This window comes from Notechis scutatus, chromosome 4, assembly GCF_049901735.1.
Source record: "Notechis scutatus isolate UNSWTSFEM ecotype Mainland chromosome 4, rNotScu1.2, whole genome shotgun sequence".
In the NCBI taxonomy this organism is placed as follows: Eukaryota; Metazoa; Chordata; class Lepidosauria; order Squamata; family Elapidae; genus Notechis; species Notechis scutatus.
In genome coordinates, this window is record NC_142012.1 from 22,069,860 (window position 1) to 22,094,308 (window position 24,449).

At 39.0% G+C, this 24,449-nt stretch overlaps 1 protein-coding gene across 4 annotated transcripts; it reads right to left on the reverse strand.

Annotated features, from left to right (window-relative positions):
* Positions 1–1,401: 1,401 nt before the first annotated feature.
* Positions 1,402–23,183, reverse strand: BDH2 (3-hydroxybutyrate dehydrogenase 2). 4 transcript variants are annotated; one of them, XR_015749188.1, is made up of 11 exons: positions 23,110–23,183; positions 19,725–19,850; positions 17,123–17,201; positions 14,895–14,991; positions 13,747–13,855; positions 13,090–13,150; positions 12,459–12,572; positions 12,147–12,205; positions 11,702–11,806; positions 10,320–10,412; positions 1,870–2,041 (listed from the first exon to the last, which is right to left on the reverse strand). XR_015749188.1 is itself a non-coding variant. In XM_026672712.2 (10 exons), exons 2-10 carry the CDS (start codon positions 19,794–19,796, stop codon positions 1,988–1,990), a joined length of 738 nt encoding a protein of 245 aa, XP_026528497.1. In that variant the 5' UTR covers positions 19,797–19,850; positions 23,110–23,183; the 3' UTR covers positions 1,402–1,987. The 4 variants fall into 4 exon arrangements, 2 of the variants coding, with proteins under 2 accessions (XP_026528497.1, XP_087819044.1); XR_015749189.1 differs by lacking the exon at positions 23,110–23,183 and adding an exon at positions 21,934–22,057; XM_026672712.2 differs by lacking the exon at positions 11,702–11,806 and having other exon boundaries at positions 1,402–2,041.
* Positions 23,184–24,449: the final 1,266 nt, after the last annotated feature.

The following is a 24,449-nucleotide window of genomic DNA, read 5'->3' on the forward strand; positions in this document are numbered from 1 at the left end:
TAAACAAGTAATTTTGCCGTTTTGCATAAAACCAAGCCGCTGTAATGCAAATATAAGCTGTGATAGAGAGGACTACTGCGGATGCATTTGTAACGGTGCTGAAGTCTTTTTCCACCTGTGCTGGGGATCCGCTGCCAAAAATCGTGGGCTTTTCCCACATTTGGTCTGGATGCAAATGGAGCATAAGCCAGTGAAGCGGGTAGTGTATGGAGAAGTATAAACTCTGAAAAGTTTTTCATACTTCAGGTTGGTATGCTTGCTTTCAGAGAGCATGTAGGCCATGAACATAAATATCCAAGGCAACCAGCATGGTCCATTACAACCTTATTATTAGTCACAAAACACTTCTGGCTGCAGTGGGCAAAACTTGAGAACTGTAAATATATCAAAATATTCTTCTGACTTCTTATAATCCTGATCCTGCTGCCAAGGCAAAGCCCTGGTAGGACAGATACATCACCTGATCTCAAATTATCCTCCCCAAATTAAAGCATCCCTTGCTACAGGTGCCATGGGTGTACTAGAGTCCTGGTCTAATTGTTTCTTGAAATCCTGAATTTGTATTATATGGCTATTCATTTAGCTTAAACAAATCAGGAATCCATCCCCAGAGCAAACTGTTTTATGCTTTGTTAAACTGCTCTTAGATCTATACACTTTGTCAGTCTTACCTAAAAAGTCTGTCCTTTATGTCCCTAACATAAAGTCATCATCTTTTCTCCTAATTCTGCTAGAGAATGTGATTATTTTGTTCTCCTTGTTAATTTTATTTGATGCTGAAATTCCTGGGTGCCTCTTGTCTTAAAATTCACCTTGGTATCCTCAAAGTGCTCTTATTCTGTATACTCTTGGCTCCTTTTGTGTTATGATTATAGTTAAAATAGTCCATGGCTAATATGTCTCTAATAATTTGCCTTTGAAAACCTTGTGCTGATAAAATAAATCTTTATTTTAAATTAATTTATCCACTTCTAAAAGGAAATAGTGGTGTCCCAGAACTGAGCACAATCAGCAGACGGCAGACATGGATACTGTAGGAAAGCCAAGTGAAAGTTTATCTCATATACTGATTTTTTTAAAAAATGAACTACAATTATCGTAAAACATTCCTGTGTATCTGTGTGCCTATTGTAAGCAGAGAGAAAGGCATTATGGTTGCTTGCCATTTAAAAATTAAAAGTAAAAATCTAGGTGAGTATTCTGGCACTGACGATTGGCAACTGAAAGAATCTTGGACTTGAAAGAAGCAAAGCAAAAAGGTTGATAAATATTTTTCACATTTCATAGAACTCTTGCGGCTGGCAGCATCTGAATGATCTTATCTGATCTTAGAAACAAAATACCACCTAAGGAATACAGTGGCTGTAGTCTGGACTTGGAAATAAAAAGAAAAATTGATCCTAGATGAGGACAATGGCAATTTATCTGAAAAACAGTATAGAAATGACCAAGTCATCAGAAATCAAATGTACCAAGGGAAACTACCTTATTTTCATTATGAAGTAGTACATATTTTATTTTATTCTATTTATTATTTATTATCTTTATTACCTTGATAAAATTCAAGGTGGCTAATATGCCTAATTCTCTTCCTATTGTCTCCCACAACAACAACCCTGTTAGGTCAGCTGGGCTGAGAGAATAACTGGCTCGAAGTCACCCAGCAATCTTTCATGCCTAAAGTGTAATGAGAACTTTTCCTGGTTTCTAGCCTGGTGCCTTAAGCATTAGATCAGACTGGCTTTCTACACCAAACTGCCAGTCCAACAATAGAAGAACTGGCTCAAATGAAGTTAACAAATGAGCAATAAATCTATTGTGTGAACAGTCTTTTAGAAACTGATAGATTATCCTCCATTGAATACTTAATAAAGTGTATGAATTTTTATTATGGTAATTTGATATAATTGTTACATGTAGTGTGTTCTTTTTATCTTCTGGGATACTGAGGACACTAATTTTCAGGTAGAATGTCTGCAGAAGCTGGTCATATGCTCCATCCACCATCAATGATGCATTCATTGCCAGTCATGTAGGCTGACTGAAATTTAGGACAAAAAAAAAAATACGTTAGAAAATAAAAGCAAACCTGGCATTCAAATGATGAATAATAAGCATAGAAATAAATGTTGAATATTAAAATACTTCAGAAATGAATTTGATTTCTAATAGAAGGAAACACTAATAAGATTTAATCCACACAGTGATAATGTGGCTTAATTGGTTTTGAACCTAGTAATGAGCTACAGTGGCTTGAGTCCAAACATTGCAAATTTCTCTGCACTCGTTTTTCTTCATGTTTGTCTGGATCTTTAATCAAACTATGTATTTAATAGAAATCTACAGGTGAAACTCAAAAAATTAGAATATTGTGCAAAAGTTCATTTATTTCAGTAATGCAACTTAAAAGGTGAAACTAACATATGAGATAGACTCATTACATGCAAAGCAAGATAGTTCAAGCTGTGATTTGTCATAATTGTGATGATTATGGCTTACAGCTCATGAAAACCCCAAATCCACAATCTCAGAAAATTAGAATATTACATGCAATCAATAAAACAAGGATTGTACATAGAACAATATTGGATCTCTGAAAAGTATAAGCATGCATATGTACTCAGTACTTGGTTTGGGCCCCTTTTGCAGCAATTACTGCCTCAATGTGGCATGGCATGGAAGCTATCAGCCTGTGGCACTGCTGAGGTGTTATGGAAGACCAGGATGCTTCAATAGTGGCCTTCAGCTCTTCTGCATTGTTCGGTCTCATGTCTCATCTTTCTCTTGGCAATGCCCATAGATTCTCTATGGGGTTCAGGTCAGACAAGTTTGCTGGCCAATCAAGCACAGTAATCCCATGGTCATTGAACCAAGTTTTGGTGCTTTTGGCAGTATGGGCAGGTGCCAAGTCCTGTTGGAAAATGAAGTCAGCATCCCCATAAAGCTCGTCTGTGGAAGGAAGCATGAAGTGCTCCAAAATCTGGTAGATGGCAGCGTTGACCCTGGACTTAATGAAGCACAGTGGACCAACACCAGCAGATGACATGGCTCCCCAAATCAACACAGACTGTGGAAACTTCAAGCATCTTGCAGTGTGTGCCTCTCCATTCTTCCTCCAGATTGGGTCCTTCCAAATGAGATGCAAAAGTTGCTCTCATCAGAAAAGAGGACTTTGGACCACTGAGCAACAGACCAGTTCTGTTTTTCTTTAGCCCAGGTAAAACACTTCTGACATTGTTTGTTGTTCAGGAGCGGCTTGACAAGAGGAATACGACATTTGAAGCCCATGTCCAGGATCCGTCTGTGTGTGGTGATTCTTGATGCACTGACTCCAGCCTCAGTCCACTCCTTATGAAAGTCCCCAACACTTTTGAATGGCCTTTTCCTGACAATCCTCTCCAGGCTACGGTCATCCCTGCTGCTTGTGCACCTTTTTCTTCCACACTTTCTCCTTCCACATAACTTTCTATTAATGTGCTTTGATACAGCACTTTGGGAACATCCAACTTCATTTGCAATTACCTTTTGAGGCTTTCCCTCCTTATGGAGGGTATCAATTAAGGCTTTCTGCACAACTGTCAGGTCAGCAGTCTTTCCCATGATTGTGATTCCAACTGAACCAGACTGAGAGACCCTTTAAAAGCTCAGGAACCCTTTGCAGGTGTTATGGGTTAAAATTAGCTGATTAGAGTGGGACACTTTGAGCCTAGAATATTGAACCTTTTCACAATATTCTAATTTTCTGAGATTGTTGATTTGAGGTTTTCATGAGCTGTAAACCATAATCATCACAATTATGACAAATCACAGCTTGAACTATCTTGCTTTGCATGTAATGAATCTATCTCATATATTAGGTTCACCTTTTAAGTTGCATTACTGAAATAAATGAACTTTTGAACAATATTCTAATTTTTCAAGTTTCACCTCTATAACCGTGATTTAAATCTCCGAAAGAAATTAAGATAAGCTTTGACCAACTTGTACTGTAATTTTGAAATGATTTTCATCTTGCTTCTGCAAGTACTTATTTTAAATAAAAGAGGAAGTTTATTTTAACTGAGGCTCAGTGTTCTGTTCTTCATCATAAAGTCATCTGTGGGAAAAAGTTCCTAGGGATCCATTTAGAAATATAAAAGGAAGTGAAATAAATTATGTCGATAATGGATAACATTTTTTAATCTCTATTTCTCTATTTATACAGTTTTTTCTTACAAAACCAGAACTGGCTTGGAAAATAAACTGAGGTTTGATTCAGTGCCTGACATAAACTTGGTGTAGTTGTTAAGGTGTTGGCCTTGAAACCAGGAGATTGGGAGTTCTAGTCCTGCCTTAGGCATGAAAACTGGTTGGGTGATTTTTGGACCAACTCATCTCAGTTTTTTTGTTACAGGGCAAATGAAAGGAGAAAGAAGTATTGGTATGTTCACTGCCTTGTGCTGTATATGAAAAAAAAGAGAGGATGGGATAAAACTAACAAAAGTGGGGGGGGGTTGGTGTGTGTGTGGGGTAGCTTCAAATCAGCCTCAAACTATCTGGACCAGTTCCTGCAGTTTTCTTGGCAATATTTTTAGAAGTGGTTTGCCATTGCCTGAATGTTTGGGCTGAGAGAGAGTGACTGGTTTATGATAACCCATTGGCTTTGTATTTAAGGCAGGACTAGAACTCATGATCTCCTAGTTTTTAACCTAATGCCTTAACCACACAACCAAACTGCCTCTTTATATTTAGTTTATTTATTTATCAAATTTTTAAACTATCTCCCTCACAGAGGGCTCTGATGTATAATAAAATAGTGAAATATAAAAACAATACATAAAAAAAAATAAAAATTTAAAGGAAGCAAAGATACTTAAAACGTATATTAAAAATTAACTGAAAAGCAATGGGAGGCCTTTCAAGCCCCATGGTTATGTTCTCCTCTGGGCTCCCCATGCAAGGCCTCAGAGCCATGTTTTTACAAGATCAGCAATGTGGGGGCCTGTTTCATGTCCGGGGGAGGGAGAATGTTCCACAGGGCAAGGCAATGGCAGAGGAGGTTTTGTCTTCCTGAACCCCCCAAATTGGAACCATTTGACTAACAGGGTCTGCAACATTCCTGTCTGACAAGTGTGGGATGGGTAGATGTAATGGGACAAAAATGATCCCATAGGTAGCTTGGCTATGCCATGTGGGTCATAACCAACACCTTGAATTGGATCTCAAAGCAAATTGGCACTCAATGCAGTTTGGGGAGAAAAAAATGTCACATACATCCTTCTTTGGGTGTCCACAATGGCCTACTGGCCACATTCTACACCAGCAGCAGAGGTGGTATTCAGCAGGTTCTGACCAGTTCTGGAGAACCAGTAGTGGAAATTTTGAGTAGTTCAGAGAACTGGAAAATACCACCTCTGACTGCCCCTGCCCCCATCTATTCTCGGCCTCCCAAGTCCCAGTTGGGCTGGGTCTTCTTTTGTTGCTCTGCACAGGAGAACAGAGCAGGAAAGCAGGCTAGTGGGGTGGGGAGGGAATGGGATTTTGCAGTAACCTTCCCCTGCCATGCCCACCAAGCCATGCCCACAGAACCGGTAGTAGAACATTTTGAATCCCACTGCTGACCAGTAGAAGTACGGTATTGGCACAATTTACCAAGATGGTGATAAAAACTGCTGGGCTAGTCATTCCAGAAACTAGCCAGAAGCATAAAACATAGAAAACAAATATGCCCAGTTGGGTTACATATTTTCTATATCCTCATGCAGAACACTAAGGATAATAAGAGTTTGAAAACCTCCCCCAAAGGCATTACGATCCCGAGGACTGTTGAGGGTTTTTAACTGCATTTGTTTACATATTTAACGATCAACTTCTTAAATTGCTTCTGGCAATTTTTGTCGAACTGGACAAATGTTCACAAATAAATGTACAGAAATAGAGTTTATGCCAATATGGCAGACTCCACACATCCTCCCAATCAGGGGAATCATTCAGTTTAAAACACAAAATAAAAAGCCACAGAAAAGAGAGCATCAAAGGATTCACTGCAGCAATTAATTTGCTGATTCCACCTTCTTACCGAGATTGGTTTTGGCTTGTCTGAACAATGAAGCATCACTGGCAGAGTGTCATATGCCAGCAGCAATATGGGAGGTGCACTTAAAAAGGTAACAGAGCCCCCCACCCAGCTTTGAGCCATTATCACTATGGCCATTGGTTATGGCTTCAAGATATCTAAACTTTCAAGGTAGCAGGGTAGTTGAAAACTGGTAAAACCCCTAGAGCTCTCTCCATTTCCCATTGGGTGGGCCGAATACATCTTGACTGATGGGGTCCAATCTTGATATCTACTGTCAGATCAACTAGAATTCCAAATGACTGGGACCAGCAATATTTACTGCAATTTTTAAGAAAATTAACAGAGACCACCCAAGCAGTAAAATCTCTGGCAAACATCTGCACCTGGAGCTGTTACACGGGTGAGGCTCAAAGCGCCTCCTGCCAGAGGAACAAGCTGGTTTTAGAGCAGATAAAACTGTTGAATTGATCAGCGCCTCATATTTAAAGCTGTTTAGCATTTTTGAATTCACGGGCGTAAAGTTAGTTTGAAGCACTGACAGCCACATAGAATGTAGCGTATGATAAAGGCGATGCTAACCAGATTTTGAAGAAAGCCGCTATCTACAGGCCACAAAGGGCAAGCCCTGATTAAAATAGGGCAGAGTTGGGGGGGTAGACAGGGATAGAACTGCATACAAGGATCTGAGAAGACCCCTCTGCAGGGAAAATCATAGCCGTTGCTTTAGGAAAGTAGGAAACTGTGCTGTGGATGTGCATTGAAACTTCAAGCAAACAGAAAAACATTGGGAAGCTTCAAGCAGAGACCTACAGACCATAGCTAGTTGTCATTTATTCATTCAGTCTAGAAGCCAATGGCAGTAGGTGGAATTAGGAGCAGAGGAGGAAAACTTTCTCTCTTTCATTGTGATGGACTGGGTAGGAAAGCGTCAAAAATATTTGAAGGAAAATACTACTTGGTTTCACTGGGAAAATAGTTTCATGTTTAAGGAAATCTATTTGCCAGTTGAACCTGACTTATCCCCTTATATAATTAAACACCACGTAATTTTTGTTATAAAGTTGTTTTTAATGATGTTGATCCTACACATAAATCCCTAAATTTATGTAATGCCACCTTGGTAGATTATGGGATGTAGCCATATAATGCAAAATTTTACAGATGAATTATTTTGCATTTCAGATAGATTTGGATCAGGGGTGTCAAACTGGATTTCTTTGAGAGCCAGATCTGAATTGTAGTTCTCTGTGGGCCGTTGGGGGGCAGGGGGGTGAGATGGGATGGACACCTCCTGCAGCACACTGCTGGCTGAAAACAGGCTGTGGGAGGGCTCACACGGCCTCCCACAGCGGCCTGTTTTTGGCCTCCACAGCCTCCTGCACAACTCTGTCAGCCGAAAACAGGCCCTGAGAGGCTCCTATGAGCCCCTCCCCCGATGGCCCATTTTGGCTGGCAGAGACACCATGGCTGGTCCTTTGATATTTCCAGGCCGGCCCCATGGGCCAGATCTAAAAACCCATGGGCCTTGAGTTTGACACCCCCGATTTAGATTGTTAACATACTTTTCCCCAATTGAAATACACGGTGCAGTTGGTGCCAGAATTAAAACTACTATTTGACTGAAGAACACATCCCTTTTCTTTAATAACCCATTTTGCATGGTATTTATTGTGACAATAAATATGTGCATGACATCTTTCCAGTGGCACATTTACCACACATAGCTTGATTTAGTCTGAAGTTCACTATAACCATAATTGTCAGGTTTCCAAGAGGTGGGGCTGCAGCTTGGGCTGGCCTCATTTGAGTTCGTTCTCGAACCCATCCTTTGCCTGTATAAAACACCCATTCCAGAGGGAGTTGGTCAATTGGAGGTAAACGATGTGGGGGGAGGGAGGGCTCGTTCCTCGATGGATTCTTTGTGGACTCCCCCTTCTACTCACTCCTCTCTGTTCCACTCTCGGGGGTGAACGGTATAATGGTGGAAGATCTCCCGCAGCCCTAGATCGCCCTCTTCTGGGAGAAGAATATTCTCCCAACAACTGGGTTAAACTGAAAGTTGACGGGCTGGAAGCTGGTGTTTCATGATCTCTCCAGGTTGCCTCCTTTGCTGGCCTCTGCCTTCACGCCCAATAATGAGCTGGTCAGGTAGATCCTCAAAGGTTTGGCTGCACACTGCTGTTTGATACTGCCATTCAGCCGGCTCATTGTGGTCTCCCATAAGTCCTACAGGTCCTGTTGCTGCTCTCCACTCTAAGATCATGGCTCGAGACTCCCTGGCTGCAGTTAATGGCCAATTGAGCAGGTCAGGAAGGGTTGCTTGGCCAAGCAGGTCTCTTTCCATCCGTTGGATACTTGTGCTTCCACACCATTCACTCTGGGATTTCGGGTGGGCCCCTAGCTGGCACATAATATCCTCCACGACTGCTGTTACTCTGATGATCTCCTGGGGAATTAGTTGGGAGGCCTGCTGCTCAACCGGCAACTTAACACAAGCCCCCTCCCCCCGCAGAGTCTGCACTCACGTTCCAGTGCCCCTGAATCCCATCCTTCTGCCATCTTCCCTGAGTCTTTACTGTTACCCAAAGCTCCAGGTAAACAGCCAGGGCTCAGGACCCTGAATAACAACTCCTCTCCAGGATTATGGTTTTTATGAGATCTGGAATAATGTCAGGTTTCCAAGTGATGAAATCCATTTAAAAAGAAGAGAACAAAATCCACCTTCCAAGACAATTTCTTTTATTTAGGAAAGCATCAAATTGGCAAACTCTGTGGTAATTCCGGATCTGACACAACCTGGAATTACCCCGCAATATTAGAAGTTAGAAACAAGCCCCAAAAGTCACATTCTCCAATAGAAATAATTCAACATTGCTTGATGTCATAAATCTCCACCTCAAGGGGCCCAAGCAAGGACAGCTCATTTTCCCACGGGAAGAAGAATCACCTAGCCAAAACAACTCTGTCTCCACTCCTCCCCCCTTAGGAATGTGGCAAGCCCGAAACCCTTCCCCCCATGACTGCCACAGAGAAAGTAAGAAAAAGAATATATACTAAGCCTAACTAAAATGGCTACACTTATGTCAATTTTGGGCTTGAGAATATCCCTTACGGCACATTATTTTTCTATTAATATAATTCTTGCACATATCATCTTCTTTAATCTTCTAAAGAAATATGAAACTGTTTTCAGATTTTTGGGGGTGTGATTATCAGGCACGCAGCCTAATGCATTTCTTAAATGGGACTGTAATAATACAATAATACAGAAGGACATTGGTGAGGATCAAGATTACTGTGCTAATCATTATGCTATTAGGGGCCTCAGGCTGAACTGGTGACTTTGTGCTACCATTAAAATTTTACTGCTATTAAAACTGCTAATAGCACGAACCATCTTCTGAATTTTAAATTTAGCATTAAATTAGGAGTGGGATACTTGACGACTGAATTAAAGTACAGTTCCCAGACCTCTATAGGTTATGGTAAAAAAAAAATCAACATAAAAAGCAGATGGAACTCCCCATTATAGTGGTTCCCCAATACCCTCACAACTGGCCATATAATCTGAGACTGCCAGAAGCCATAACTCAGCAATGTCTGGAAGTAGATGGCTTCAGATTCCCTATTCTTGACCTACAAAATCAGGGCAATAAGAGTAAGTATTTAAGAAAGAAACTCTAATATAAATTGGATCTTAACAAATGGTACAAGGATAATTCGGGATTCAGATTCCATTGCACATATCTTCAGTTATCTATACAGGTAGATCGCATGACTGTAATTAAGCCTGGAATTATGATGATAAATCAATGAATCATTAAGTAAGTCGCCCTGTGACCATTTCCAGTTTTATTATCTTTTTAATGGTAGTCTTTAAGTGAACATGGTGGTTGTTAAGCAAATACATTTTATCCAATGACCGTTGTGTTTTTTTTTGCCAGAAACCAGCAAAAAAAAAGTAAAAAATCATGGTCATGTACCGATGGGACTCTGTGAACAGCCATAAAGGTGGGCTGGTTGCCAAGTACCCAAAATGTCACATGTCTCCTGGGGGCAGCTCTCAGAAGTTCAAAATTGGGTCATAGGTATCTTTTGGGGCCGTCTGTTATAAAGAAAGACCCCCAAACGTGATTAAGCAACCTGTCATTTACCAATAGTACTTAGACTTATATATCTCTTCATAGTGCTTTACAGCAATCTCTTAAAACAACAGGAAGGTTCTATTTCAACCAACATATGGCTGATCCAAGAAACTTACTTCATCAGAAGCCAGATATACAAAGAGGTGGGCAATTTCCCCAGCGGTAGCCATTCTGCCCATCTTCTGTCTGGCGAGAAAATCTTTTAGTGCCTAAGGGGGGAAATGACATTAGCAGTAAATATTCAGCCCCAAAATAAGGTTGTTTCTGTTTTTTCATCATCAGCATTCTAACATTCCCTACAAAATCTGTCAAAATGTGTCAAAATCTTATGTTGTTTCCCAGATATTATTCCAAAAGAATAGGATACCTATAAAAGCTAGAATACAAATTAACGAAGTTTAATTATGGTAAAATATTGCATGGAACATTTGATATGTTTGTTCTTTGGTTAAAAGATTAAACAATATCAACTCTGAAATAATTTGCTAACTGAAATAGCATAGAAAACAACAGTTGCATCCTTCAAAATTCAAGATATATTTATTTTAAACACTTTCCAGCTGTCTTTCTGAAACATCTGCTCAAGCATATAATACTATACATCAATACTGCACAGATAAGTACTCTAAGGTCTAAAAAGTATGAATATACAATATTATCACCAGGCACAGCAGCAAATAATTAACATAACCAATGAAACCCACATAAATTAAAAATTTATTTAAATGGAACAGGTCTCTAGTGGCCGTTCTGAATATCCAAAAAGACTAAATGGGCCAATCATACATCCTTTGAGATTTTAAAAAGTTATCTAAGCTTATTTTGGCACTTGAGGGAAGATGTGCCATTAGCACAGTTCCTTGAGAAAACTGTAGTAATGATTTGCTGAACTTTTCATGATACCTCATAGTGAACCTACTGAAGCAGCCACTTCATTCTAATGGTGCAGTTAGTCTAGTAGGACTCCATAAAGTCCTACAACAGAAGAAGACATCTCTACTGCCACCATATTTTAGGAATTTGATCTCGGTTGAAGACAGTACTATTGGAAACATAATTCTTTAATGATATGGGATGGCAGCTCAAGCAAATCAACCATGTTTTCCTTTATAACAGGAAGTACTGTTATGTTCCCACCAAAATGGTACCTATTTCCTTGCATTTGTATGCTTTTGAGCTCCTAGGTTGGTAAGAGCCTTGGCAAGGATTGGAAGTCACCCCTGTTGCGTGGAACTTGGATCTTGAGCCTGGGCTACTGGCTTTCCAGCCAACAAGCCCAGCATTTTAATCATTGAGCCACTGTGTCACCGAACATCACCCAACAGTGCTCTGTGATGCTATGCTGGCCACATGACTGTGGAAATGTCTTTGGACAGCACAGGCTCAATGACCTTGAAATGGAGATGTGCATTACCTCTTTTAGTCGGCAATGATTAGCAGAGTAAAATCCGCAAGGACCCCCTTTACCTTTTTTAATTCCATGAAAGACAGTACATACATTCCCCTTTTCTGTGGTCTTCCTGACCTCCTTCTCTTTGGCCACTCTGGCTGCTTGTCAATTCATCAACAAAAACCACCTATATATTTGGCTTATTAGATAAATCTAGAAGAAAATACCAAGAAAAGTCTAAACTAGATTTCTGTCTGAAGTTTCATTTCTTTATTATGTTTTGTATGCTAGCAAATGTGTGTGGGCTCATGGTGACTTATAATCAGGCATATAATTAAGGAAAACATTTTAATTGACCTATTTATCTTTCTAATTGCACTTTGTTTGCCTTTTCAAATGTCCCACTGGTAGTGGGGTAACATGGCGTCTTTGCATAGGAACTTCCCAGCAAACATTTCTGCAAGTATTTGGGAAACAGGTCTTATAGAACTAGCTGCTATTTTTGCGTTCCTTCAATGTGCACTTGTGCATTATAATAAAAGGCATTATGTACCTGTTCTGGATCAGGTCTTGCTTGGATTCTTTCTCTCAGAGAAGGAGTGTCAACAGTGCCTGTAAAACATACGCAAACCATAATTAAAAATAACACCATGCATTTCATGAACAGAGATGGGTCATTTTCTAATTAGACTCTTGACTGAGTAAAAAAAAACCTACTTAGTACTATAAATCAAATGTAGCTGATACATTGTAAGCACTATCTCTTAGATAGTGAAGTTCTTCAACTTTGAGCTACAGTTTGAATTCTTTTGCACAATGCTGAAGGACAAAAAACCCATAACAGAGATCGCAGAATATTACATACCAGGACAAACACAGTTGCATCTGATTCCTTTTTCAATGAAGTCAGCAGCTACAGACTTGGTAAGGCCAACAACTGCTGCTTTTGAAGTACCATAGACACATCTGTTGGGAACCCCTGAGGGAGAAAGGTTTAGCAATCAGGTACCTAACTAAAGCATATTAAATAATGAAGAGAGATTATGTTCCATTCCGTATTGACCTCCATCTCTATAATGACTTTTTTGAAAAGCCTTGAACTACTCCAGACTTCTGTTTAATTATTTTTTATAAGAAGTATTTTGTAGATTGGGGTGTCAAACCTGCTCACATCGTGGGCCATCTTGTGATGTATCGCGATATTTTTTGCCTTTGCAGAGACGGGATGGGCGTGGCCTGCACAGGCTGTATCCTGCCTGCAGGCCGCCAGTTTGACAGGCCTGTTGTAGATGGACCAATTCTATGCTTTATACAAATTTCTGAATTTTTAATTGTATGTACATATTCCTATTTGTTTTTCATTTTTCATTTTTTAGGGAAAGGAAGCATTCAGTACATAAACAAGTGCTAGCTACAGTCTTTATTGTCCATCTTTTTAAGCACATATATCCACTCCCTTTCATGCTAGCTAGAACCAGTTGTTATCAGCTACTAACCTTTGATACTGGATACCACAGAAGACATGTTGATAATATTACCGGATTTCTGCTCAAGCATCTGTTTAAAAAATGAAATGTTAAATACTGTGATGTCTTAAGTATCTCATTTAAAAAATGATTTACAAATAGAGATGTAAAAGTACTGTGTAATCTGAAGAATGAATTGTTTTCATATATAAGAATCAGAGAAGGCACAACAAATATTTGACCCAAATGCAAGCTTTTCCCAGCTTGGTGTACCTGGTAATTTTGAAGTACAAATAATTCTCAGGCAACATTTTGGTTGAGAATTATCAGGTCTGTAGCTGAAAACATGAGATTCCAGGTACAGAATGACTAACCTGTATGTTTTTGGCCTATTCCATAAGCTTTTGTGCCAACAATCACATACTTTTTGATCTCAGCTTCTACTAGCTTCAGCCACCATGGCCAATTGCAACACATTAGGAACGTTGTAGAATGAAAATATGAAAGGTATCAACTACTGCTGCATTACAGGATTATTATAAGGACTCCAGATATTGTTCCAAAGTACCAAGGTTGCCTACGTCTATAACAGATAACACATATTAGGTGGCTTGAGAACTTTTCAACTTCCAAATTTCTTTTCATCTTACTCAGTTGCTCTACAGATGTGAGAAATCTCAATCCTACCTTAGGCAAGAATGTTTTGATCATGAGATACATGCTACGAACATTGACTTCCATTGTGTAGGCCCAGTCTTCTTCCTCACAATCCAAAATAGTCCCATGATGAACAAAACTATAGCAGAAGACACAACTGTTTTATTTTATTTTCTGAAGCAAATAAATTGTCAAGGTGACAGGACAAAACCATAAATTAAAGAGTCAGGACAAGTCCTAGTATGCTGAAATCATGACTGTTGTAACAGAATTACAAAGATGATGAATTTGCACAACATGACCCACAAAATGGACAATCACATTTTCTGAGAAGTGGATCTTATGTATTGGCAAACACACTGGCACAAAATTGGAACCGCAGAGGTGTCGTGGTCTCTAATATACATATAATTAATTACAGGAAGCTTTGGGATGGCAATAAGGTAGTCAGGAAGGGTTTGATATACTCTTTTCGTGTGTTATTAATCAAACTGACACTTGTTCTTATTTTTATACAGGTTGTTCTGAGTTTTGGAGTGATACCTCAATTCAGTGAGGTTTTTGAATGAAGTACCCTTGAAAGTAAATCAATATCCAGGAATGAAACATTTCATTAGACTTCCATGCCATCTTGGTCAAAGAATCTAATATATGCACGGGTGTAAAAGACCCACGAAGCAAACTGACCTACTTCAATGTGGCAGCTCAAAGCAGATAAACTCCAAATCGAAGAGTTGCTTCAAATCAGATGAATTTAATAACCCAAAATGAAGCAACATCTGGAGTGGGATTGCAGTCAGTCAGTCAGCACAATGTGTTCAGTGTTATGAAAGGCAAGGCACCTCTATAGGGGACTCTCAGAGCAATCAAGTAAATAAAGAAATGTCTCACAGTTCATGGTGTGGATAGATCCAATCTTTTACACTAGCAGAAACAAATGTAGAATATTTTATATATTTTAATATTATAGTATTTATAATATTAATAGGTTTGTGCCCATCTAATAGGCAGAATCAAGAAGATTATAATAGAAGGAATCAACTTGTTGTTACTATTAAACCTTGCATTGCCAAACCATCTTTGATTGAGATTATTAATAACCTAAGTGGAAACAAAAAAACCAGATTTCAGAAAGGAGAAAGATTAGAAAAACAGTTTAAAATCTGGCAACATTTTACCCTGCAATATTGCACAAAACGTCGATTCTCTTCACCTCCTTGGCCAATTTTTCAATTTGTTCTTTCTTGGTGACATCGAGCACCCGGATCTGAATGCCTGTTAAAAGAGATCAACATATGCTGTGATGAGTGTGTGTTATCTTCTCAAAATTAAAAAAAGCAGCAGTATTACAAAGGTGAAAATAGGGAACTGTACAAGTAAAGAGACTATAGAGTACTTCCAGAAACAAAAGCCATTTCACAAGTTCAACTTCCATGCAAATGAGAAAACATTTTGGTCCGTTATGTTGGAATGAATGAATGAATGATAAATGAATGGATGAATTGGACGGATGAATTAATGATTGATGAATGGATGGATGGATGGATGGATGGATGGATTGATGAATCAATGGCTGGCTGGCTGGCTGGCTGGCTGGCTGAATGGATGTAGAGCTGAACTGTCCATATTTTCTAATCACATGGACTAGCTCTGGACAGAGAACCCAAATGCTATTGATGCTGGTTCTCCTTCTTGGAATTATGAAGAAATAGCAACACACAAGCTTTAGTCTGACATAGTCCTCAACATTCATTTATCGATGGAATGTTTTCTTTTACACAAATCTCTTTATGAGATTGCCTACATGTGATACAGACAATCCTCCACTTACAACCATTCATTTAGCAACCACTCGAAGTTACACGGCACTGAAAAAAAATTACTTATGATTGGTCCTTGCCCATCATCGTCACAGCATCTCCTCATCATCTGATCAAAATTCAGACACTTGGCAATTGGCATATATTTATGAGAATTGCAGTATCCCAGGGTTACATATTGCCATTTGTGACCTTCCTAGCTGACTTCCATCAAGCAAAGCCAGTGAGACAAATTGGATTCACTTTAAGGACCACATGACTCATCTAATAACCATGGCAAAAAGGTGGTAAGATTGGGCATGACTCAACAATTGCCTGGCTTAGCAATGGAAATTCTGCTCCCAACCATGATTGAAAGTCAGCTGCCTGGGTCAGCTTTTTCAAAAGCATACACAAAACATAATAAATGTGAAAGTTTGCACTAACAAGTTTACATTGTTAATGTTTCAGTTACAAATTATTTGTTTGCTGAGTAACATTTTATGTTCCAGCAGTTAAAATCCAGAATCATAGACACCACATTTATATCTTCCACTGAATCACTGAATAATTTTCTGACTTATTTGGAAAATGTGGAACTGAAAATCAAATTCAGAAATAATTGGACCACACACAGCTGCCAGATTAAAAAACTATTTGACAATAACACCAATGAAGAATAGGATATTAAAGTTAAATTCAACTTGAAGTCAGCTTTGAGTCCATTCAGGTTAACTACTCTGGAACTTTCTTGAGGATCTAGGAAAGCAAAAGAATCTCTGGAGAAATCCAAAGCAAATGAAGAAAGATTCATGGTAGAGATATAGTTGACCTACATAGCTAAAAGCAACCTTTGGCAGCATTTCTAAATAAGCACGAGATTGGAAACTTAAATTAAAATGATCTAATGGAATGAAAACCTGAATTCGGCCTCACAATTCTAAAACAATGACACCTGACAATTGAGAACTAGGACTTTGGGAGAGTCGTTTATGATGGCCTTCTTCAATCAATCTAGTCCAATCTTCTCCACCCACTATCCAAATATTTGGGCTTCAACTCTCAGAATTTCCAGTCAGCATAAAGTCTGCGGAGACAACTAAGATGTTACATCCACATATCTGGAACATGCCAGGTGGAGAGGGCAGAACACCTTCAGAACTTTTGACAGCTGCTTTATGATTTACTCATTTATCGTCTCAAAATAGCCAGGAAGCCCATGAGCAGAAGCTGCCAGAGGTTCTTATCTGCATGGCAGCCTTCCGGATAGGCCTTCTAGGCCACAACCTTGCTGCTTATATTAAAGCTATAAGAGATAGAAGATAACAAATGTGAAGGCCATGGTAGCTCCCTTGCTTTCTCAGCTTAAGGCTTTGCTCATTGCCCAGAGCTACCCTGAATTCTGAGGTTTTACCCTGAATTCACTCCCCATACAGTACGAGAAAGAGCAACTAGTACTTACTATAGATAAGCCATAGGGATAAAACACAACAGACTTGTTTCTCTACTTGCCTTCTATAAGTGGACCGGGGATGGGAACATCACAAGAATGAGGGAGCACAGAATACACTTTGCTAAGCTCTGGTTCTAAGTAATTCAAGGAATACCTGGATAACTTTCCAGTTCTCGAAGTTTGGACTCATTAATATCTGTAGCAATAACTTGAGCTCCTTCTTTTGCAAAAGCCTTTAAAAACAAAAATATGCATATATGTTCATTTTTACAAACTATATCCATACAGATAAAAGCAGCACATTATTTTTTGTGTGTTTTTAATAGCAGTTATGTTTATTTTAAATTGTTATTATCATGTTTTTTTGTGCATTACTCTAGGTTCCACTGGAAAAATGGCTAACAACCGACCACAATAACAATAGTATCACCATCAAAGATTACAGCAATTATATAGAATTATGCCTACAAAATTGGTTAGGAACTAATTTTTTTCCAGAGCTATTCTGGCAACTCTGAAACTGCTATTTCTGTGATATGTTCCGAAATACCAGAGCATCTTCACAGATAGTGAAAAGTTCTGAAACTGAAAAAAAAAAAAAAAAAGCATGTCTTCTGCAAGCCATCCTATAAAGCAGGGGTCCCCAAACTTGGCAACTTTAAGACTTGTGGACTTCAACTCCCAGCATAGCTGGCTGGAGAATTTTGGGAATTGAAGTCCACAAGTCTTAAAGTTGCCAAGTTTGGGGACCTCTCCTGTAAACTAACAATCTACTTGATGTGAAAAATGAGAGTTTTCACATCAAATGAAAAGACTTATTATACTTTACCTTTTATATTCAGAAGACAAACCAAAATATACTGGCTGAAAAAAATCCACATGATATACTAAAATCAGGTTTGAGATATTTAACCCATGAAGTGGAAAGTATTTGCATATTTGTATGTGTCCCAGACCTGAAGCCCCAGATATGAGAAGGGTTCTATTTCCTGGTTGTGCTAACAACTGTTGAGTGTGACATCTTCCTTAACTACTGTGTATTTTAATCTTCGTATTTATGATGAGAATTGTTCCAGGATTACTTGTCACAGAAATTGAATATAAAAGGATACTGATGGTTTGCAAAAATTAGAAAAATGCACAAGAAAAAAAATATCTTACAATTTCTCTTCCTAATCACTATGTATCTAGTGGAGGGATAAAAAAGTGAAACTTGGAAATAGGAATGGAGTTTTCTGGAAGAAGCTATATCTGGTTAGCTAGCTCATAGATTTTTATTGCAAATCCCAGCTAAATATATGTTAAATATTGTTCCTTACATAATACTATTTACTTTAAAGATTCATGCAAGTCTCTTCCTTGACAGGGAAACGGAATATCTATAAATGGAACAAACCAAGATCATAATATTTTCCCCTGTGTAAGTAAGTTGATCTGTTTTTAAAATTAGGACTGGCTTTTATCTTGTATGATTTTCTATTATGATCGGGGTGGGGGGGCTGCTATGGGTTCGCCCAGGTTTGGGCAGACCCATTGCTAACATTATGGCTGGTTTGGTGAACTGCCAAATCCTACCCCTGGCTGGTCCCTCCCACCCCTCCCTACCCTCCCTACCCTCCTCTCCCAGGAGTCTCAACGTGGCCCTTTTGGATGTGAGGTAAGTGCAGGGCCCGTGTGGAGGCTCAGGGAGGGGGGAAAAATGGGCCTCCCAGAAGTTTGGAAACATGCCTGTTTCCGGTCTCCGGAGGGCCTCCAGAGCCCAGGAAGGTCTCCCAGAGACTCGAGGGAAGCCTCTGGAGCCTGGGGAAGGTGAAAACGCCCTCCCGCACCACCACCATGGTGCAGGAGGCAGACTAGGCCACACCCAACCAGCAAATAGGCAGTGAACCCATTGCTGAAATTTTTGAAGCCCACCCTTGATTATGGTTCACTACAGTCAGCCAGAAGTTTTGACCGGTTTTTGAATTTTTATCCACCTATAGATCCTTCCCAAGGATCTGAGATAGGCAAATATTGGTGTTTTGTGGTGCTAGAGGTATCGCTGCAGGAAGTAAATTGTTCTGAGTAAAACTGCCTTTTGCAATTATTATTTGTTCAATTTCCATAGCAGTCCATTTCAGTAAATGACTCTGTATATACTCTAAAGCTGGACCTTAAAGTTTACTTTTAAGTTATGATTTTTTTAATGCCTACGGTAGCTTGAAATACCCAGCTCTTAAATAAAAGAACACAAACACATACACAATGCATTTATTTTCAGAGAGTGAACTTACTAATGTTACATCATTTGTAACACCTCTAGATGAAAATTACTTCTGGTGCCTATCTATGGACATGTGCACAGGTTTGTTTGTTTTTTCCTGTTTTTTTTCAATATGAAAGTGATTTGCCATTGCTTTCTTCTGAGGCCAATTTTTGAACTTGGATTCCAGCCAAGGATTTCCTTAGCCAGGGAAATCTGCCCAAGGATTTCCCCCATCCAAGTCTCCCATCAAAGAAGTAGCCATGCCTGATTCTGTTTAACCTTTTCAAGATCAGCCAAGGTTATGAAATGTTGGCAGCTGATTGTGATGAAACATCGGCAGCATGACTATTACTCTGATAATATTATACCCTTTCTCTTCAGGTTATTTTCACCACTTCCTCTAGTCTAGCACGTAGCCTTTAGCTTTCACACTTAAAGGGAAGGTCCTTTTGTACCTAAAATTTATAAAATCAATTGCATGATGATATTCAATAAATAATTCTGCACTTACTTTAGCCACCGCTTGGCCAATTCCTTGGGCTGCAGCAGAGAGTAATATCACCTTCCCCTCAAGCCGCCCCATTTTAGAAGCAGATCCAATCAATTTTGGGGCCTTATGAATTGGTGTTGATTACAGCTGAAAGGTAACATACGTTCATTATATTGCCATTTATATAGTAGCCCAATAGATTTCCATGCTTCTTTTGTACTTTTATGGTTATAAAGCTGATTTTAGAACTTAATTTACAGATTTATTAGAGGGATACTATGGTAAGACAACTTCCTCATTTAATAATCCAGATTTTTACAGATACAGATCACCAGAGTTGGAAGGGACCTTGTAGGTCATCTAGTCCAACCCCCCACCCAAGCGGGAGACCCTACACCATTTCTGACAAATGGCAGTCCAATCTCTTCTTGAAAGTCTCAACTGATGGCGCTCCCACAACTTCCGAGGGCAAGCTGTTCCATGGGTTGATTGTTCTCACTGTCAGAAAGTTTCTCCTTATTTCCAGGTTGAATCTCTCCTAGTTCAGTTTCCATCCATTATTCCTTGTCTGGCCTATAGGAGCTTTAGAAAATAGCTTGACCCCCTCCTCCCTGTGGCAGCCCCTCAAATATTGGAAGACCGCTATCATGTCTCCCCTGGTCCTTCTCTTTACTAGACTAGCCAAGCCCAGTTCCTGCAACCGTTCGTTGTATGTTTTAGCCTCCAGTCCCTTAATCATCCTGGTTGCTCTTCTCTGTACTATTTCTAGAGTCTCAACATCTTTTTTATAATGTGGTGACCAAAACTGAATGCAGTACTCTAGGTGTGGTCTTACTAAGGCTTTATAGAGTGGTATTAGTACTTCCCTTGATCTTGACTGTATCCCTCTGTTAATACAATTTAGGATTGCATTAGCTTTTTTGGCTGCTGCTGCACACTGCTGGCTCATATTTAGCTGGTTGTCCACTAAGACTCCAAGATCCCTCTCACAGTTACTGCTATTGAGCCTGGTTTCACCCAGTCTATAGGTGTACTTTTGGTTTTCCTTGCTTAAGTGTAGGACTTTACTTTTCTCTACACTGAATTTCATTTTGTTACATACGGCCCAGTGTTCTAGTCTGTCAAGATCCATCTGGATCTTGAGCCTATCTTCTTGGGTGTTAGCTATTCCTGCCAGCTTAGTATCATCTGCAAATTTGGTAAGTTCCCCTTCTATTCCCTCATCTAAGCCATTAATGAAGATATTGAAGAGTACTGGGCCTAAGACGGAACTTTGTGGCACCCAACTGCTTACTTCCCTCCATGTAGACTTGGACCCATTAAGGACTATTCATTGAGTATGGTTTGCCAGCCAGTTGCAAGTCTATCTAGTGGTGGTGCTATCTATTCCACTTTTTTCTAGCTTACTAAGAAGTAGGTTGTGGTCTACTTTGTCGAATGCCTTGCTGAAATCTAAATATATTATGTCCACAGTATTTTGCTGGTCTACTAATTTAGTCACTGTGTTGAAGAATGAAATAAGATTGGTTTGGCATGATCTATTTTTAACAAACCCGTGCTGACTGCTGGTTATTACTTTACTTGTTTCTAGATGTTGGCAGATCTGTTTTTTTTATTATTATTATCTTTTCCAGTATCTTCCCGGGTATTGAAGTTAGGCTGATTGGTCTATAGTTTCCTGGGTCTGGTTTTTTTCCCTTTTTTGAAGATGGGAACCACGTCAGCTCTTTTCCAGTCCTCTGGTAGTTCCCATTATCTGCACATTATTTGAATGTTTTGAGTCTGAGAATGGATTACTTAAGTATCTAATTGCATAGCCTATTTTTTTTTTTCATATGAAGCAGATCAGTCCACTCTTTAATTTATAGTTATCTCCAAAAAAAAACCTTTATGCTCACTGATTTTAAATTTTGTATTTGGCAAGGAAGTTTAAAGGGGGATTTCTAACAAATAATTAACATGCTTGGCTGGGGAATTCTAGGAGTTGAAATCCATACAATTTAAAGTTCCTAAGTTTGAAAACATGCTCTGAAGGGTTTGTACTTGATCCGAGGCCTTGAAAAGGAACAAAAAAATTCAATCCCATTGAATTCCCTCAGAAAAAACACAGAAAATATATATATCAACCTTTTCTTTACCACAGACCCCCCTTTCAATTCCTTTTGTGGCCATGGACCATGGATCACTCCTCAGGGGTTCATAGACCACAGGTGGAGAACCACTTATGTACATTATACATACAGTAAATTGTGACCTTCAGCATTATGGTATGTTAGTCTTCCTGACCGTAAGCAATTTTTCAAAAAGTTGGGACAGTTATTGATCAAACAGTCAAAGGAGTGGTTATTCTTCAACTAAGAAAGGATGAGGATTTATTAGTTCAAAGAATAAGGCACCACAAGATAAACTGTTAATGAAATTATTATTTTTCATAATGAAGAAACATTTATTTCTCTGAAATTCTGTCTCTGGTTTTATAAAAACAAAGCCATTTATTATCCTGGAGAGGGAAGGGCTGAGCTTATTATGCCTTTGCTTCATATGACAAAAGTCATTCCTCTCTCAGTTTTGCTTTTGTTCCAGGTTCCTGTTATTTTGTAAATCCTGGCTGATTCAAGGCATTGAAAAACTTTAATGAATGAATGCTTATGAAATTTGAAAAATATTAACTTTCTCAAACGCTCGAGTTCACATTTCCCAGGACCAGTCAAAAAATGCAAACTAATGTGGCAACATTTTCTGAAACAATCTTCTCCAGTTTGATGTCCTCCACGCTTCCCCTCTCATAAATCCTTAAAAGAATGATTGTAGGAATGGAAATTTGAGAGGACTGGGCTGAAGCAAGTTGAACAAAAAATAGTATTAAATTTTCATGCTAATTTTGATTAGTCAGGCTCCTGTAGCTTATAAATCAGCAGACACAGTAAATTGGATTGAATGGAGCAGAGTTTGGTGAACAAACTGTTAACCAAACTTTTAACACAGTGGGACAATATGTTGAGCAAACACACCTATAAATTGCTTGCATTTTGCTTGCCCCTTTGAAAGATCATATGGGGATTTAAAATATCTACTAGTCTTTGATGACATGACACAAATCATTATGGAACTTAATCTTCTGGGATCTTTCTCACAAGACTGGAAACAAGGTTTCCAGCTGCTCTTCGGAGAAAACGCATATTTAGGCATAAGGAAGTACGGGTGGGTGGAGCGGTTTGCTTTGGCTTCCAATATCTTACATGACAAAGCCTAACGCAATTAAAAAAAATTTAAACTTCTTTTTGTCTCAGGAAGTACAACCTCCCCCCAAAAAAAAACACCCTGCAGCCAAAATTACTCTCACACGCTTCTCATACAGTTTCTTAGCACTAAAAAAAATAAACATGACTGCAAAGAAGAAACTCACCCCAGGAATCCAATAAGGACTTTTACCAGGAGGCGGGCTTGTGTTTTCTGAAGCATGGTGGGATTTGTAGTGCAATAGGTGGCAGATTATTTTAGGTTTCCCGCACTGCCATCTAGTGACATGCTGATTTCAAACTTATTTGGCTGCATCGAAGTTAATTGTTTGCGGAAAGCTATTGCTTAATGAAAGTAGGAAAGAAGTGGATAGCTTGAGAATGAACCTCACCCCTCATACAGAAATGAACTCAGATGCCAGTTTTAAGAATGTCATTCCCATTTTCTCCATCCAGCCTTTTTCAAACTGTTGTACTCAGGCTACAGTATGTTAGTTCCTAGGCAGCAAAAATCCTGCTAGGAATTCTTGACAGTTGAAAAAAAAAATAGGAGATACAGTGTATCACAGCATTGGCATGTCCCCATGTCACTGTAACAAAACACTTGCACAATATACCTATTTCCTTAAATGTAAACAATGTTTCCCCTCTTTTTTTGCATCATCAAGATTGCTATTCCTCCTGATTTTCACAATAGCAACTTTCCAGCAAACTTCTTGGTTTGCTAGATTTCCTTTACACATCCCTTAATCATTGCTCCCACTTGTTTTAATACAATATTTCTCAATCTGGCAACTTCAAGACATATGGACATCAACTCCTGGAATTCCCTGGCTGGGATTGCAGTATTGGAATACTTTTATTCCTTACCAAGCCTGTTTCTGAGCTGGGGTTAAAAAAACAACCACAACCAGCCAGCTGCATGAAATTGTTCTTTATTCATCATCCAAAAAGGATGACAGCAAACTGTTAGATGTGTGGCTGCAAAACCCCCTTCATCCAGCACAAGATGTTATGTACATTACAATCAGCCCCTCCTTTACAATATCACCTCTTTACCCATTCACCCGATTCCATTCTCACATCATCCTATATAAGGAACTTCCTCCCATGCAAGGCCTCATTAAATTTTCTGAGAATATATTTATCTAATGAAAAGCCATGTACAGCTTATCTAGCTTCCTTGGGTAACCTACTTTCAAGGCCTGCGAAGAGTGAGATGGCCAACTAATTTTAAAGAAAACAAAATGAGGCATGGTTTCTGAGCAGGGTGGATAAAAATTGATGATTTTTTTTAAAAAAATCAGATTTTTAAAACTTAAATTAAGATTTTTTAAAAATCAAATTTATTTTAATAAAATGCGTTTGGAATAAAAATCTATTTAAATATAGTTTTCTATTTAAGATACATTAATAATTTAGTTTATTCGGCATGAAATGGAGCTTAGTTATGTAGCATGAGGCTGCATATTCTGCAATATTGGGACTGTCGGTGAGTCAACAGGTC

Coding starts and splice junctions, on each gene's coding strand:
- BDH2 (XM_026672712.2), bottom strand. CDS start 19,796: ATGGGGCGGCTTGAGGGGAAGGTGATATTACTCTCTGCTGCAGCCCAA. Junction 12,206..12,458: donor ATGCAACTGTGTTTGTCCTG/GTATGTAATATT, acceptor TATGTTTTACAG/GCACTGTTGACACTCCTTCT. Junction 10,413..12,146: donor CAAGACCTGATCCAGAACAG/GTACATAATGCC, acceptor TTCCCCCCTTAG/GCACTAAAAGATTTTCTCGC.